The 16,943-nt window shown below is 40.8% G+C and overlaps 1 protein-coding gene across 1 annotated transcript in view; it reads left to right on the top strand.

The window, feature by feature from the left end:
* The window catches only part of fer1l6 (fer-1 like family member 6), a 37,945-nt gene that overhangs the window by 5,844 nt on the left and 15,158 nt on the right, over positions 1 to 16,943 (top strand). The window contains exons 9-26 of the mRNA XM_088931223.1: positions 144 to 330; positions 1,267 to 1,459; positions 2,540 to 2,877; positions 4,758 to 4,866; positions 5,426 to 5,609; positions 5,791 to 5,911; positions 6,005 to 6,105; positions 6,988 to 7,078; positions 8,731 to 8,850; positions 9,177 to 9,329; positions 10,125 to 10,308; positions 10,989 to 11,113; positions 11,909 to 12,043; positions 13,086 to 13,235; positions 14,381 to 14,488; positions 14,905 to 15,066; positions 15,560 to 15,740; positions 16,160 to 16,287. Coding sequence (XP_088787349.1) covers positions 144 to 330; positions 1,267 to 1,459; positions 2,540 to 2,877; positions 4,758 to 4,866; positions 5,426 to 5,609; positions 5,791 to 5,911; positions 6,005 to 6,105; positions 6,988 to 7,078; positions 8,731 to 8,850; positions 9,177 to 9,329; positions 10,125 to 10,308; positions 10,989 to 11,113; positions 11,909 to 12,043; positions 13,086 to 13,235; positions 14,381 to 14,488; positions 14,905 to 15,066; positions 15,560 to 15,740; positions 16,160 to 16,287 — 2,770 coding nt within the window. The remainder of the gene's footprint in view (positions 1 to 143; positions 331 to 1,266; positions 1,460 to 2,539; positions 2,878 to 4,757; positions 4,867 to 5,425; positions 5,610 to 5,790; positions 5,912 to 6,004; positions 6,106 to 6,987; positions 7,079 to 8,730; positions 8,851 to 9,176; positions 9,330 to 10,124; positions 10,309 to 10,988; positions 11,114 to 11,908; positions 12,044 to 13,085; positions 13,236 to 14,380; positions 14,489 to 14,904; positions 15,067 to 15,559; positions 15,741 to 16,159; positions 16,288 to 16,943) is intronic.

Here is a 16,943-nt window from a genome sequence, read left to right on the forward strand (position 1 = left end):
GTTGTGGTAGCCTAGTCCTCAACCCGCCTCTGTACTTATAGGTATGTGCTTTAACTTCCTATATATACTCACAGTTCTACATGGTCTCATTGACGTAGAAGCAAACGCCGCAGGTAACAAAGCTTTACTTTCTCTGTTCCCAGGAACCTGTTGGTTCCTAAAGGCTTCCCCTCTGAGAGGCCCTGGGCCAGGTTCTATGTGAAAGTCTACAGGGCAGAAGGCCTTCCCAGAATGAATTCCAGCATCATGGCTAACGTGACCAAGGCTTTCATCGGAGAAAATAAGGACCTCATCGATCCCTACGTGGTGGTTACATTTTTTAACCAAATGGTAATTGTCATGACTCATAAACGCCTTCCCCCGTAAGCACCCTGGCATTCCCACGTGTACTAAATTCCTCACACGCTCATCCAGGAACTAATTATCCAACCACGTCTCTCTCTCTTCAATATTTAAACACTCTTCACCGGCTTACCTAAGCTCACTAGTGAGAAGTCTTCCACAGCTTTCTCTTGTGCGCGCTATTATTCTCGACCTGACTCCTTTGACTACCCAACCTGGTTCTCCTAGTTTTGACTTCGTTCTTGCCTAACGACATGGATTTGGAATATTAGATTTACTTTTGCTTGTACTCCCTTCCTCACGGCTTCGCACAGGGGTAAAAAATCTCAGCCCTTTCAGAAATCCTGACAGTAATGGGCTTTCAGGAGGGCTTTCCACCTCATTTGGACTGCACAGTTCTGGATTTTGCGATCTCAGCCTTCAGTTTTTTTCTGGTTGTTTTGACATTGACGCGGAGAGCTATTGAGATGGAGGGGCTGTTTGATCGTTTTGAATTTACCACCATCTGATTTAATCCACAGACTACCAAAAAAGAATTCTTTTTTGAACCCTTTAACTCTTTAATAGCACTGTTGTTTCTAGTATGTGTTATTTTTAGAATGAAAGGGAATTAACTACTGTACATCATCACATTTTAGGCAGATTTTATGTAACTGAAAGTATGACAGCTACTGTCTGAGATACCTGTAGCCATATACACCTGGGGACCTAAGCAATCTGGATCCTGCGTTTCTCTGGTGGCATTGTTTTTATAATTTAGCCCCAAAGTTCATAGTATGAGTGAAGAGCTTTGTGTTTTAGAATTGATTTATTTTTTAAGACTAGGAAAATCGACTTGACTTGCTAGATTAAAATTGAAGAAGGCCTTTCTCAAAGGCTCATGGGATTATTGCACGTGATCATTATTTTTCCCTGTATTTAAAGGGCCGAACGTCCACTCAGAAGAGTTCTGCCGATCCCGTGTGGAACGAGCAGATCGTCTTCAAGGAGATGTTTCCTCCTCTGTGCAGGAGGCTCAAGATTCAGGTCTGGGATGAGGGCAGTATGAACGATGTGGCCATGGGAACCCACTATATTGATCTGAAGAAAATATCAAACGAGCAAGATGGGGACAAAGGTAACAGTCTACTCGTTCCTTCCTCTGGTTTGCCCTATAAGTAAAAATATTACTACATTGTATTTCATTCACCGTTCAGTGAATTTCATCACTAAATCTACTTTGGAAGCCCCATTATTTCACAAAGCCCAGATTTCTTCTATGCTTTAGTGTTATCTACAGTACATTGCTTATCAGGTTGGAATTGCAACTGTATTGTTGCATTTTGCTTTAACATAGAAAAAATTAGAATTTCCTTTCTCTTGAATATCAACATTTGTATCTTCATTTGTGTTTTATAATACAATAATTTTATAGATAGGTGTGTACTTGTTGCTACGAAACAAGTTGCGAGGAAACTAGTTGCAAGGATATTTCCCAGCATATTGAAAACAAAATCTTAAGTACTGCAACGTGGAGGAGAGGATAGGACTCTGAATGTATAACTAGAAGGTGGTGAACCCAAATCCCGAGTGTGACTCTGCTGTGTACCCTTAGGCAAACTATTTAATTTTACATTGCTCCAACAACAATGCTTACTGTGTAAATGGGGATACATTTCTACTGTTAGAGATAAAGGCACCAGCCATATAAATTAATAATAGGGAAAAGCCGTATCTTCAGTTGTAAAACACTAGCCCAACTCTAATTGGATGTATGCACATCCTTCTTGCACTGTAAGACATTATTTTCATACTTTAAGCCAACAGTGAACTCAGAATAACAGAGCTAAAGAACTGGCTAGAGTATTGATGAAGTGCCCTATGTTAACAATGCATGCTCACAAGTGATCAGCAAACCACAGATATCAATTTGAACACACTCAGCCCCGATGGTGTGCAGCCAATTGTATGCCCTTCCTTCAGAAATCTCAGACACAGTTTCCTAGTGTCTTAGCCCGATTGTATTGAATGGCCCAACCTGATCTGTGAATGAAGGACTATTAGTAAAGCCAATCATAAGAAACCTCAACAATTACCGATAAATGTCAGCATCTTCCTTGTCATGTTCTTCTTGGGATAAATGTGTTTTCCCAAGCAGACATTGAGTATAGAGTATAGAGAAAGAGGAGCTTAGTTTCCCGTTTGTCATTGACTGTAGGATTTCTACCCACGTTTGGCCCCGCTTGGATCAATCTTTACGGCTCTGCCCGCAACTTCACCCTCATGGACGACTTTCAGGAGCTGAACGAAGGTGTGGGAGAAGGGGTGTCCTTCAGGGGACGTTTGTTCATAGAGCTGGCGGTGGAGATCCTGTCGGGCGCGGCCTCGGAGTCCAAGCTGTCCAAAATAGCCAAAGACCTCAAGCTCGCGCCGAAAACGGCAAAAGCAGCTGGGAAAGAGCAGAAAACGCCACCCGCGGCTGAGGAGACGAAGACGGCGACAGAGAAGAGCACAGCCCTGGGGGCAGAGGTGACTCCAGTGGATTCGCCCCCTGAGGTGAGTTTCAAGTTTGTGAACTATTGGCATCAATTGAACGTCAGCAGAGCCAGAGCTTCCATCTGGATTCTTAGAGGACTCTGAATGGAGTTTGTAACGAAAGTTCTGGAGGTATGACAACAACCACGTTCAATCAGACACAGCTGTCAATAAATAGCAATCACTCCTGATGTCATTTCCTCTCCTTAAACACTATAAACACCGTACGTGATCCCCTTCTCTCCCTTACATACCATCTCTTGCCCACCTCCACCCCATCTCCACCTCTGCAGCTGCCCCTTGGTCACCCCTCACTCTGAATGGGGGTTCCAACCTCCTCGTCGTCTGGCCGGGAGGTCGGCCTTCAGCCAAGTGGATTAAGCCAAATTTTCACTCAACACCCTATAATCCTTTCAGTACATGTAATTCCTGGGTGTTGTCACTCTTCGTGAATGTTAGTTGTGGGCGGTGTTGTCCGAGTATGTGCGATCGATAACATGACTATCACCCGTCTTGTCCAAACAGCAGTGAAGGTTATGGGAGTGAAGCAGCTCTGCTCCTTGTAGACAATCTTTGAACTATCCAGGATTAGACAGGTGGAAACAAAATATACAGTAGCAGTCCCTTTTCAAATTCTTAATCCTGATTATCAACGTCTGCCCTCTGGAAAACGGTTTAGAGTTCCAAAATGTAGATCAAATCGATACAAATATTAATTTGTTCCCTTATCTGTTGAAGCAACAAACAAATGGTAAGGGTAAATGCACATGGGTCAATAGAAATCATTCATGCTGTAACAAACTATGTATGTTTCACAAGATTGGTGTAAAACCTAAAATCTTACAGGAAGCTAAAATGTAATGGAATGGAAGTAATATTGTTCTAGGGGAGTGTCAGTCTCACACTTCATGAACTGAAATGTGTTTTTATACTGTAAATACAATATAGTTTTAGCACTGAATTGCTGCACTTAAACATGTTTTATCACTATTATATAGCTTCTGACGTCTCTTTGCTTCATTACGAGGAATAAGTGGAAAGATGTAAATATATTAATAAGACTTTTGGCCATCTTCCAGTATCATGCTCTGAATAATTTGTAGTGAATAAATTCATCCCACCCTTTTATAGCACCTTAAAGCAGCAGTGCCAGATGATTTATATGAAGTCTGATTACAGATATCGTCAAGAGCATCAGTATCAGACTTTCAAACACAACATCAGCTGTTTCCACTTCAGCTTTCCATTAAATCTGTGACCCAGGAAGCCCAGTTTTGCTGAGTACATTATGACTGCATCCAATATATACCTCAAGCTATTTAGCCTGATTTAGAATCTCTGCGCGTTTAAGAAAAAGAACAGAGTCATCTACCCATTCCTCTCTTTATAAACCACCCAGTCGTGTAGGAGCACTTGATTTCAATGCATAATGTCACCCTCACTCCTACAGTACTTATCATTGACTGAATGGTGTATGGTGATTTTCATCCTATTGGATCCTGTCCCAAAACACATCTCTTGATAAGGTGACCCACTTCATCCACCAACCACTGTGTCATTTGCAGCAGTCATTTTGCACCAGCTGCTCCACTATACAACAGATCAGGTGCAGTGAGGTCAGAAATGTAGGGGGGGCAGACTATAGAAATTCCAAATTGAAATGTAGCCAGGACACCAGGGATAACTCTTCTCCTCTAACAGGCATTACATGCAGTGGGAAATTCAATGACACAGCACTGATTTTGCTCTACTTTTTCATTTTTGTGACCTTCACAGAGCAAAAAGACAAATTTCAGATTTGGAATTCAATATCATGGCTGTTATTTCTGACATGCCATTATGCAGTGCAACAGTCATTGTGCTTTACTCATGTTATTTATTTAACATAATGTCTTTCACAGATTGACAAAGACAGTATGGAAAGCTACCTGCTCTTTGGGTCTGTATTTGAGGCTTCAATGATTGATAGGAAGATTGGGGACAAGCCTATCAGCTTTGAGTTTACAGTTGGTAAAGATTTTTCCTTTTTTAACTTGTGGCGGACATCTTAAAAAACATTTTTTAAAAACATTTCAACATATTTGTGTACAACTAAGTTTCTTTCCTAACCTAAAATGTCAAATGTCTAAACAAATGTTTACTGTTTGACTGTTTTAAATTTGTGTTCACATTTCATTCTTGAAAGCAATGCCAGAAATCGGTTTTTGTTAGATTTGTTCCAGTTTTCAGAATCTTTTTCCATGCATAATACTAATTTTGAACGACAAAACAGCCCAGGAGAGACTGAAAACACAATTACATATGCTAAATTGAATCTTTTCTTTTATACAGTGGGTGTCTTTTTCCAAATACCTCTCATGTTTTATGAAATATTGCGCATTGAAAGGCTATTTTACACATCAAATGCAGAGAATTAATATATCAATTTCCTCTTGTCAACTCATGGCACCAAAAGAACCATAATTTCCAATTCAAAATTAATTAAATATGACTTGGGTGTTGTTAAATTGTTTCTGATTAGATGTTATGTTCATACCACGGTGGTAGTAAGCTTCTTTTCTTGGTCCAGGAAATTATGGAAACTTCATCGACGGAGCCTCTCCAATCCACGCAGGGAGAAAGAAAGCTGTGGAGCATGGAGACCCAGAAAAATCTCCTCTCCTGTCATCCAGAGAGCCTGAGCGACCTCTGGAAGCCCTACCCTGCAAATCTACAACCGTACCAGAGAGGCCACAGCTGATGGAGGGAAACAGGTTTCAAAGCTGTGTTTTTCCTGCAGATCTCTTCTAGGCCTGGAGTAGATATCAGCTATTAAAAATAAGGAAATTTGACCTATGTAATTGTTAGGGCCAATATCCTGAGAGCAGATTCCTATGTGAAAATGTATGTATTAGAAGATATTCTGCCTCAATTAACACTGTTTTCCTTCAACAGACATTACTTCTTTTTGCCACACTTAAATAAGAAGCCCTGTGTACATATTGTCAGTGAATGGGAGGATCAGACATTTCGTCTGTACTACTCAAATGTGCTGGAGAATATTGCTGTTGCTTTTGTAAGTTCTCTTGATTTATTTCCCACTGGTGTACTGTACATGGTTAATGGTCACAGCATTACCCAGAAATTGAATGTTCTTGTTTTATATTAGGAAGAAGGCATAGAAGAGGTGAAAGAAATGAACAGGCTGTCCGATCCTAAAGCAGATGAACAAATGCTAAGTGTCCTTCAAGAATTTGTCAGTCGCAGCAGGTACATTGTTTATTTTTCACATTATTTTCTGGTTTATGTCCAACATTTATTTTTGTCCTGCTGGAACCTGAATCCAGGGTGTCATGATGGCACAGTGGTTAGCTGGGTGTGATCTGTGTGGAGTCTGTATATTCTCCTCATGTTTGTGTGGGTTTCTCCCATAGTCCAAAGGCCTGGTCCTGGTGTAAGTGTGGATGTAGTTACGTATGTCTATATGAGCCCTGTCATGGACTGGTGTCCTATCCAGGGTGTATCCTGCATTGTGCCTGTTGCTTGCTGTGATAGGCATGATTACATTACCATATAAAGTGGTTAGAAAATGAATGGATGAAGAAGCCTGAGTCCAGAACATGATATGTCACCTTATTGCCCTCAACACAAGTTTCCAGATACTGTAACTAATGTATAGCTAAGTTATTTGGTTGATGTTTTTATTCAAGAGTAATTTGCAGTTAGAAGGAATTTGAGTGAGGTACTTTGTTAAAAGTTACAACAACAGTACCACACATAGGATTCAAAGCCACAGCCCACAGGCCAATCCCAGTTAAAACTCTACACTGTAAATAATACAGTACTGTATACACACCGCACTACGTTCCTCAGAATTTGAACTTACTGTTTAATTTCCACCTTGAAAATAGAGCAAGCCCTTTGCACTGCCTGTTATGTTTGTATTGTATCATTTTCAAAAAGCTTGCTTTTTCACATTGGTCATAGAAATGTGTTATAAAATTTGAAACTAAAGACAGAACAAGCCTAAGAGTGTTACTTAGCTGTTTTTACAAAGTAGTAATCCAGTAAAAGGACATTCATTTTTTTTTCTTATTCCCCATTGTTTGTGAAAATGTAGTTTTATTAAAATGCCTTATGGTTTCCCAATAGAAACTTCATTGCTTTTGCTGAGAAGAAAACAAAAACAAACAACTTAACCATGCTGGACAAGAAGAGGCTCACGCTGTGCAAACAGGAGTTGGTATGATGAATGAACTATTGTGTATTTCAAGTGTTGTCGTGGCTGTTTTCAGATGAGTCAATAACTTCTTTCTGCCATGTGTTGCAGTGCAGCTGAGGTAACATGCAGAATAAGTCAGGTTTGCGTTTTACCAAAAATTAAGCTAACATTCATGCACATCACTAATCCACAATCATTCATCCACCACAAGTTTATGATTCAGTAAGCATGTAATAATCTCCAACTGTAACATACAGTGTCAGAACTGTCCACAGGTCGCAGAAGTGCCACAGTGCCAAACATTTGAATCAGCAGGTCTTGCTGTAAGGGTTTTCTAGAATAAGAAGTAGAAATGAAAGCAACAGCAACAAACTCATTTTAGTATAATACACAAAATATAGGACCTGGAGCAAGATTAAACTGAAATAGGTAGAAAAAGATTGCATATAGAACATGGCTGATACAGTGGTGCAGTGGGTAGCATTACTGTCTCACAGTGCTGGGGCACTAGGTTCAATTCCAGGCCTCACCTGGGTTCAAGACCAGACCTGGGCTGCTACAGTATCTGCATGAATTGTGCTCTCTGGTTTCCTCCCATCAAAAACTGGTAGATTAATTAAGTACATGGGAAAATTGACCTGTGTTTGTGGCTGTCTGTCCTGTGATGGACTGGCCTGGCTTCTCATCTAGGGTCTGCCCTGATTTGTGCTCATTGCTTGCTGGGATAGGCTCTGGGTCATCTGCACCTCTGAACAGAAAATGGATGGATGGAATATTATATACACTCCATAATTAAAGCGCAATAAGCTGCCAGTTAATGAGTTCTTGGAATTACTGTTTTAAATGTTGATCTGATGGCACTTAAAACCAAGAACCGGGGGAACCTCTTTACCCAAAGCATTGTGGGAGTGAAACAAGCCTCCCAGCTATATTATTGAGCCGCTACTCAAGAAACAGCCAGAGGAAAGACTTGGTTCAATTTGCTACTAAAAACTAAATTGGCTAGATGGGCCTAATGGCTTCCTCTTGGTTGTTACCTGTCTTATGTTCTTGTAGTTTCACTGAAGTAAAGAGTAATCATCTTACTTTACAAACAAGGGCTTTTTTGCTAATGAGGCTGTCCCCTCACAAAAACTAAATCTTTTTATAATTTCTACTGTACATGACATTTTACCACTGTGTTCTCAGTACTCATGTAGTGGAGGTTATGTATTCTACACCTCCATTCACTCCACAGTACATCTGAGCATTGTGTTATGCTAGGGCCATGTTTATCCAACAGATATTGTGAGATATTTGAATATAGTCATATTTGCATACACTAGTGGAGGCAGTAAATAGAGCGTCATACAGATTAGTAGTTAATCATTATTTTTTCCTTTGTCGTGTTTAAAAACGTTTTCCAGGTGGCCCTGTTATTTTAACCATCAGGATGTGCTGTGTATAAATAATTCAAAACAGTGCTCATCCAGTACATGGATTAGGTGAAAAGCAAACATTTAAATTTGTGAACAAATGAAGAAATTGAAATGTAAGAAATGAGATTCTTACATTACAGGTATAAAACCATTAAGCATCTCTTTCCCTGTCAGTTCGCTTTTTGTCCAAGTATAAGTCTGTCAATGCCTTGGTTGCCATATTGAAATGGCTGAATTGTCTCTGTCTGGTTTTAGGAAAGTATGACAAATGATGTGCAGTCCATCGCTGAGCAGAAAAGGAAAAGATTGACTTTGAAAGAGATGATTCAAGAAGCACAGAAATTCACGCAGAGACTTACATTTCTTGTGGAAGAGGTACAGTACATATTTCCTGGTTTCAAGCTAACAGCTGGAATTAGCCTAAGAAAAAATAATTGAATTATTAATTATATTTCTTGATTCTTTACATTTGTTATGTCCGGAGTTGTATATTCCAAGAACATTTATTAAGACAAAAGGCAATGTCCATTTATTTTTAGTCTTTCAGGGAAGACATCACACTGCTGATGAGGAAAGGTTTTTGCATGTGAGCCTAAGTACAGTTTTATGTCGCTAGTATATCAATATTGCTGGTACTGTATATCATTGTCCTTGAATTTCAGTTCTTTCAATCTTTTCTTCTTTTGTGTCTCCCATTGCAGCCTCAGCACACGATCCCTGACATTTTCATCTGGATGCTAAGCAACAACAAGAGAGTGGCCTATGCTCGTATCCCTGCCAGAGACCTCGTCTACTCTGAGTCTGACAACGAGAGGGGGAAGGACTGTGGAAAAATCAAAACCCTTTTTCTCAAAGTAAATCCCTTCGTGTCCAGGCCTATCCTCAGAGCCAAACAAACTCTGGTTCCTCTGCTGTCTCCTCTAAGCTCCTCCCATTTCAGTTTAATCACAGTGTTTCTCTCAGAAAGTCCAAGGTTGAAATAAGACAAAATTTGAGTCTACCAAATCGTACTTTGAAGCTTTAATTAGAACAAATTTGATCTAAAACACTGACATTTCAATGCCAGTGGAGTATGAGTTTGGAGCGAGTGATATAATCAGTCTAGTGCTGTAAGCCATTCTGAAGTGCTTTTGAGTGACCCCCACAAACTTAAATTTATAAACCATCTAATGAGAAAATGCACACAAGAATGCAGGCTCTTAAATCTACTGAGGTAGCTGAAACATTATTATTGTCATTTAAAGATTCTTGGAGTTGTGTCTACACAACTCGAATGGGTGTCAGCTTTGTTTTTAACAATCTTGAGGTAGATTTGACCAAGCTGTACAAATCTCTAATCCCAGACTTGTACAAATAACTGGAAATTTGAAAAAGTCATGGCTTGCAACTACATTCGATAAAAAGAAGAGGCTGTCTTTTATGTAGAAGGTTGTGCTTATACAGAAGAAACTGCCAAGTCAATGGGAATATTCACAAATGGGGTTTCTGAATCTTTAAATTACTAGCAACTGAGTACAGTGTGTCAGACACCTTACTGATGCTTCACTTTTGTGTATTGAATTTTTAATTGGTCTTTGGTGTTCCACCTGATCTGGTCCTGTGAGTATCTGTGTCCATAGGTCTCAAGTGCTTTGTATTTTCTTTTCCAGATGCCAGGGAAACGAGTAACTGGCTGGACAGTTCAGGCAAAGTTAGATGTTTTCCTGTGGCTGGGACGCTGTAAGGATTCCCATGTCATGCTGGAAAACCTACCAGAGGGATATGAACCCGAAGGTCTCACTGCGAGTTCCGAACACATCACCATGCCCTTGCCCGACTTCCTGGTTTATAAAAGTATGTTCATACAAAACTTTACTTCATCTTCAGTTGATATCTGCCGCTGGCTGACAGAACCTACTCATCTCATCTAGCTGTTTTTCATGGGGTCTTACTTTTGGTCATTTCTTGGGACGCAGGGCAGAGTTTCCTTGGATCAACAGTGATCCATTCTTCCTCTTCTTGTGAGACTTGTCCTTTGCTGTTTCTATCTCTGTGCTCTTACAGAAAAATCAAACATTGGCATTTGCTTTCACCCCAGCCTATGATTTTGTTTCAATATCATCTCGATGTTGGAGCATGTATTTTTTGGGGGGGATTATGCATAGTTTCTGTATCGCCTGCATATTCAGGGCTGCGGTCTCATAGTCAGGTGTCAGGACAGTTTACTGATGTTCGTGGATGACTTCCTTTTTAAGGCACAAAGGCAACTCCACCCGTAAGAACCACAGACTCACAATGAACACCTGCTCATATTTGTATTTTGTTCTTCTGGTTATAGGTTGTATAGGTTATAGGTGATTGACCTTTTCTGACCTATGCTCTATTTCAGTTTTATTAAAAAAAAACTGGTTTTGCTCATCACTCTAGAATTCTTATTGTCTCAATTCAGCCATGCAATGAAAGCAGCAATGTGGAACTCTTGAGGGCACAGCATGTAATTTTAATTTTCTGTTTCTTTTTTTTGTACTTCACAGCTCAGAACATATTCCAGCTCAGAGCGCATATGTATCAGGCCAGAGGGTTGATTGCTGCAGACAGTACAGGATTGTCTGATCCTTTTGCAAAAGTGTCCTTTGTGTCTCAGAGTCAAACGACAATGGTAATCTTCTGTTTTAAAGACCTACATCAGGGAAAGGACACAGCGGTGTACAATTCAGTGTACAGACTCATGTCATCCTAAAACAAGCAGTCTTCATAAATAAGAGATATGTACTGTACAGTACTTGTCATAAATATCAGTGTACAGTATCAGTGTTCTGTATGTAAGATATTTTTACTTTACTTTGATCACAGTCTAACATTTCTTAGGTATGTCTAGTCTGTGGTTTTATCCATTTTACTTGAAATTCCACCCTATCCGCAACTTCTCAGTATACTCATAGATTAATATATTAATATATTTAAATACAGCACTGACATTAGTGATCTGTTGTCCTGTGTAAGAAGATGGTCAACAACAGAATTCTAAAAAAAGTTCCGAACCCTTTGCCCATTGTTGTCTTATTTTTGCTACTTTGAATGTTTTGGATATTTGAGTAAATTATAAAACTACACAATGAAGACTTTGGTTTTGTACACTGTATATATTGGATTTTTGTTGGGTTGCACATACTGTACTGAACACGTCAAAACTTTTGAGGTAGCAGGGTATTGTAATGCCTGAAGATTATACACTTAACTTACTAAAAATGTAAAACTTTGCAATTATCTACATACTTATGTATGTAGTCATATCGAGAAGAACGTCATGTAATGAAATGGATGTAACCATTTTCCATGTGCAGGTAAACACAGTTTTAGATCATGTGTAAAAACATCACTAAAACGCTAAAGATTTACCATCAGTAAAAATGTTTCCTAAAGACAGCTTCCTCCTACCTCTTTGTCGTTACAGATTATCAATCAGACGTTGACTCCTACCTGGAACCAGATGTTGCTTTTTAACAGCATCACTCTTCATGGAGAGTTGAAAGATATCACTGAGGACCCTCCCATTGTGGTCATAGAGCTGTACGATGACGACGCCTTGGTGAGCTCAAGTGATTTAACATCTCTGGTCACCACAACTTAGGCTGTTCATTTCCAACGTGCTACGGAAGCAATGTTCACTGAAAGAACTGGTGATAGAGTTGCGTATTTATTGTAACGAAACAGTTCTTTCCAGACCCTATGCGGACGACACAATCTGGGGTAGTGAGGAAACACTGGGGAGAAAAGTCATGCAGGAATCGGGGATCAAAACAGGGGGCATGTCCTTGGTGCGGTTCAGGGGGGGTGAGTCCGGGGCAAACAATCCAGTAGTAATCCAAATGGGAAATCCAAACACAAGCAAAGTCCAAAGCCGGGGAGTCCATCCGAGAACAAACAAGATAAAAACTGGAACCGGGTCGGAACCAGCAGAAGGGGAACGGGAACAGAGAATAAAACCTTAACGGGACCAGGCGCTTCCAGGTCCTGGATTCGCATGATACTGAGATCAGATGCAGAGCCCGGATTAACGTCAGCGCCTGGCTTTTAAGGGGGACAGGAAGGAGGCTGGAACAAGGAACAGGTGCGGGAAATGAGGCAAACAAGGAAGAGCCAGAGCACCCTTAAGGGGGAGGGACTACAATCGTGACATTTATCCGTGATCCCCTGCGTTGTATTGAAATCATTGCGTGGGAACTGAGCAAGAGGCTGTGCCTTTCTGTACACATCAAACTTTCAATTGCAATTTCCAACATCTTCTGAGGTTAAACTATTTGGTTCCAATTCCCCTACTAAAAGTACTACATATATGCTGAATATGCCAGGTTCTTAAACCAGCTGCTAAATTTTCTGTGCATTTTAATTTTCCTCAATGGCACACATAGCCGAGAAGGATTTTAAACTCTGATACAGAGAATGATTTCCCGCTCTGGCCTGGAGTACAAAACCAAATGTTTCAATGGCACATACAGACCGTATGGTACGGGAGAGTTTAAGATAGAAGAGCATGTTTGAATGTATAGTGTACGTCTGGAGGTGAGAGGGAGCTGAAGGTCACTTCCTGGATGGCTTATTGTTTGCTGTTCACGCCTCTTTATCTGCAGGGCAAGGCAGAGTACTTGGGCTCCACAGTGGCAGTGCCTGGTGTTAAGCTCGCAGGAGAGAATTACATCCCTCCACAGCTCCAGTACTGCCCACTGTTCTGCGGCAGTCAGTCAGGAGGGGATCTGCTCGCAGCCTTTGAGCTAATTCAGGTGAGGAGGAACCTTCATGTCCTGGAAAACTTTAAGGAGTTGTTGTGACGATGCGTTGGTCAGGACCCTTTGCAACGGTACAATCCAGAAGTAAGTGAAATGGACATGGGGAGGAGACGACGAGGAACTGGGCAGGTTGACGAACAGGAGGGCGTGACGACTGTGCACTGGTGCTTGTGGGGCGTGGCCAGGGCGAATAAGTCAAGAGGAGTCCAGGGGGTAATCCAGGGTGAAGTCCAAAAATCCAGAGCCGGGTGATCCATCCAAAACAAAGACAAGACAAGGTTTAAAAACCGGAGCAGGATCCGGTGCAGGGATGGGGATTAAAAACATGATGATGAGGCCAGGTGCTCTGAGCCCCGGACCAAGACGGTCAGGACGCTGGGGTGAAGCCGATGCCGTCAGGTCTCTCCTGGACCCGCTGGTAGCCGGGCTTCCGGGCGTCCATCTCCCAAAGCTGAGCCCAGAATAGTGAGAGTGTCTGGCTTAAATAAAGAGGGGCTGTATAGAAGGCAGGTGCACATAATCAACTAAAAAGTGAAAGAGCCGGAGCGCCCTTAAGAGGAGGGTTTACGATCGTGACAGTTGTTTCAGTTCAGTCCTCAGATGTTTACCCAGTTAATTTCCACCCTTTCTCCAATACGAGAACGATACGCCGAAGTTGCCAGTAGACGCAGTAATCTCTAATTTAGCTTTTTTTTTTCGTTTAATTTTTTGGAATAAAGTTTGTATTCACCATAATTGGAACCTAATCTCAGGGTAGTAGGTTCATGTCCCACGCCAGGTCCTCCATGTTGGAGGTTGGGCACAAGGCTAACAACCCTGTCCCGTAAAAAAACTCATGTTACAGGCATAACGGGCAAAGATCCATCCATCATAATTGGAACCATGTCTAATGCGTCATTATATGTTTGACTCCCTCAAAATGTCATTTAAACTATTAAATCTGATAAATTATTATATACACATTTGCAGTTGGTGTTAAAAATGAATGTAAATAACAGATATGAATGAAGCAGGATAATAGCCCATTCACTGCAATTTAACGGTTTAATGTGTTCCACGAAAGAATGTTGTACACTTAAGCAGGGCTCTCGAATGAGTTGACACCGTAACTGCAAGAACCAGAATTTCTTTCCATGCAGATCCCAGAATCCGGTGAGGAAACCATTCCTCCCATTGATGCGCCAGATGGAAATATATACCCAGTCCCTGCAAATATCCGCCCAGTGTTGAGTAGGTATAGACTGGAGGTAAGCCACCAACAGATATCAGGTATCATTTCAGAATGAGCATTGTGCAGTCCATATTCCTTAAAACACAGACTTTTTTTAAATGCTGCAAAAAGCTGGATCCATGCCACAGTTTTCTGGAGTCAATGCAGTTGATCTGTGTCAAACACTGTGGCTCTACCATCTACTACCATCTTTGTAGGCAGCACAATTCCTGACATTTTCAAAAACTGTATCTGAAGATCCAGTCCATTAGTGCACTTTTCATAACCTTTCTGTCTTTTGAAATCATGGAAATTCACGATTTAATTCAGGTCAAACTCTTATTGTGGTGTGGAAAGACCAGTTTCCTAACCGGTTTAAAGCTAACTCAGAAGTGACTGAGAACAGTGCACAATGAAGTCTAATATATTGAGTAATGTTTGATTTCAATGTAGGTGTTGTTCTGGGGCTTGAGAGAACTCAAGAAAGTCCAGCTTCTCTCCGTGGACAGACCTCAGGTTTTTATCGAGTGTGCCGGGAAAGGAATCCGATCTTCAGTCATTCAGAGTTATAAGAGCAACCCCAACTTCACAATGCTCGTGGATGCTTTTGACGTGGTGCGTTTGTCTTGAATGATTAATCTATTTTTTTAATTGCACTGTATTAATAAGACTATAGTGTATTTAGTGTCTTTATGCAAGTAGCTGCAACTCTGGGAGTTCTTTCTGGAAAAGGAACGTTCAAGCCCTCCTTCTCTGGCACCCAGAAATGGTTTGTTCCAAGATTAATCACACCAACCTGCCATTATTTCTGCTTAAACTGTGAAGAAGAGGGTTAATTGATTGGCAGAAATGATGGTTTTAGAAGAATGTGCATTCAAACTTGCACTGTGTGGGCTCCTTTATAGAATTACATGGCAGGACAGGACATCAGGACAAGCTTAAACTGAGTGTAGAGTGTTAAATACCCTTTCCGTGTCACTATCTTTTTAGTGAAACCATAAACGCTGTCACAGCTTAAGAGCATAGTGAAAGATTGAGTTTTCATTACAGGCTGTTCAGAAATGTTTGTCTGTGCCCAACTGGTAATGCTATTCCACACAATGAACAGGAGCTTCCAGAAAACGAGCTCCTGCACCCTCCTCTCAGCATCAGCGTGGTAGACTGGAGAGCGTTCGGGCGGAGTACGCTGGTAGGGAACCACGTCATCAACAGTCTCAAACAGTTCAGCTACAAACCTCCACGCCTGCCCCCAGCAGCAGCCCTAAAGAAGGAACAAAGGCCACAGGAAGGTAAAAAAAAAAAATAAATTTTAGTCTGGCTGCTACATTTCTTCTAGTCTTCATCACATTTTGAAAAAAACAAACAATTCAAATTAAGTAAGGGTCAAATTCTTCAACACTAAACACTTGAGTGACAAAAAAAGCAAAGGCCCCAGCTCAGAAAGCAGGTTGATACCTATGGTCCTTAAGTTGCTAGTCCTGGCCGGGACCATGTGACTAGCCAATTGTGTGTGGCCAAGGTATGGTTGAATTTTGACAGCCAGGGATGGATTTTCTGGAAAACAGTACAGCCTTACATATATTTTGCAGCCAGAAGATCTAGTCTTATACAATTGCAGGTTACGTCTTAGAAGAGGGGCTGAAGTGTTGATTTAGTCTGGGGCTAAATCTTAACCTAAGGTGGAAATAAATATTTGTATTTGTCAAAGCTGTGCCTGTCACCGAGAGCAGTGCAATTGAAGTTTCTCCATCAGAGGGCGTCTATATCAACATTGAACCAGAATCAGCACCAAAACCTGAAAAGTCTCAAGAGAAAGAAGTGGACCCAGCAAAAAAGGTACATTGGCCAGTTACTTGTGACTTACTAGTGGCTTACTATTATGAGAGATGTTCCCACAAAAAAAGGAAGAGGAAAGAAGCACAGTAAAGTACTGTAAAAGAGCACTTTGTTCTTTTACTATGAACATCCATCCATTTTCTAGCTGCTTTATCCAGTACAGGGTCACGGATAAAATGAAATCCAAGTGAAAAAGAAATGCTTTTCGTTCAGGATTTTATTTTTAGTTACTTTTTTTCTGAATGTCTAAGCATTTGTTTTTTTACTTGGAGGTTGTGTGTCACAATGTGACAATAAAGGTAAAAAAATTCTGATTTAATGTCTCTTCATTTCAGCCACAAAAGTGTTACTTTCGAAGGGTGTATAAACTTTCTATAGGCGCTGTACTCCATGTTGTAGCTTTCCAACCCAGGCTTTTGATTCCCAAAAGATCCTTTAGACACTTTGTCAACATTTTTTAAAACTTCAAGATGTTTCCTTTCAGTATAGCTTGGCTTTACCATTGTTTCTATTAAGTCAATTTCCCGTGCTTTTTTCGTTTTTCTCCTTTTTTTCCTGGTGTGTGGGTGCACTCCTGCATAGCGCTTTGGGGTTATTGAAAGAACTCCTAGGTTGCTCATCCGCAGTTCGTGGAAGGGCAGTGCATTTTTTGATCA

This window comes from Atractosteus spatula, chromosome 13 (genome assembly GCF_055471065.1).
Source record: "Atractosteus spatula isolate fAtrSpa1 chromosome 13, fAtrSpa1.hap1, whole genome shotgun sequence".
NCBI lineage: Eukaryota > Metazoa > Chordata > Actinopteri > Semionotiformes > Lepisosteidae > Atractosteus > Atractosteus spatula.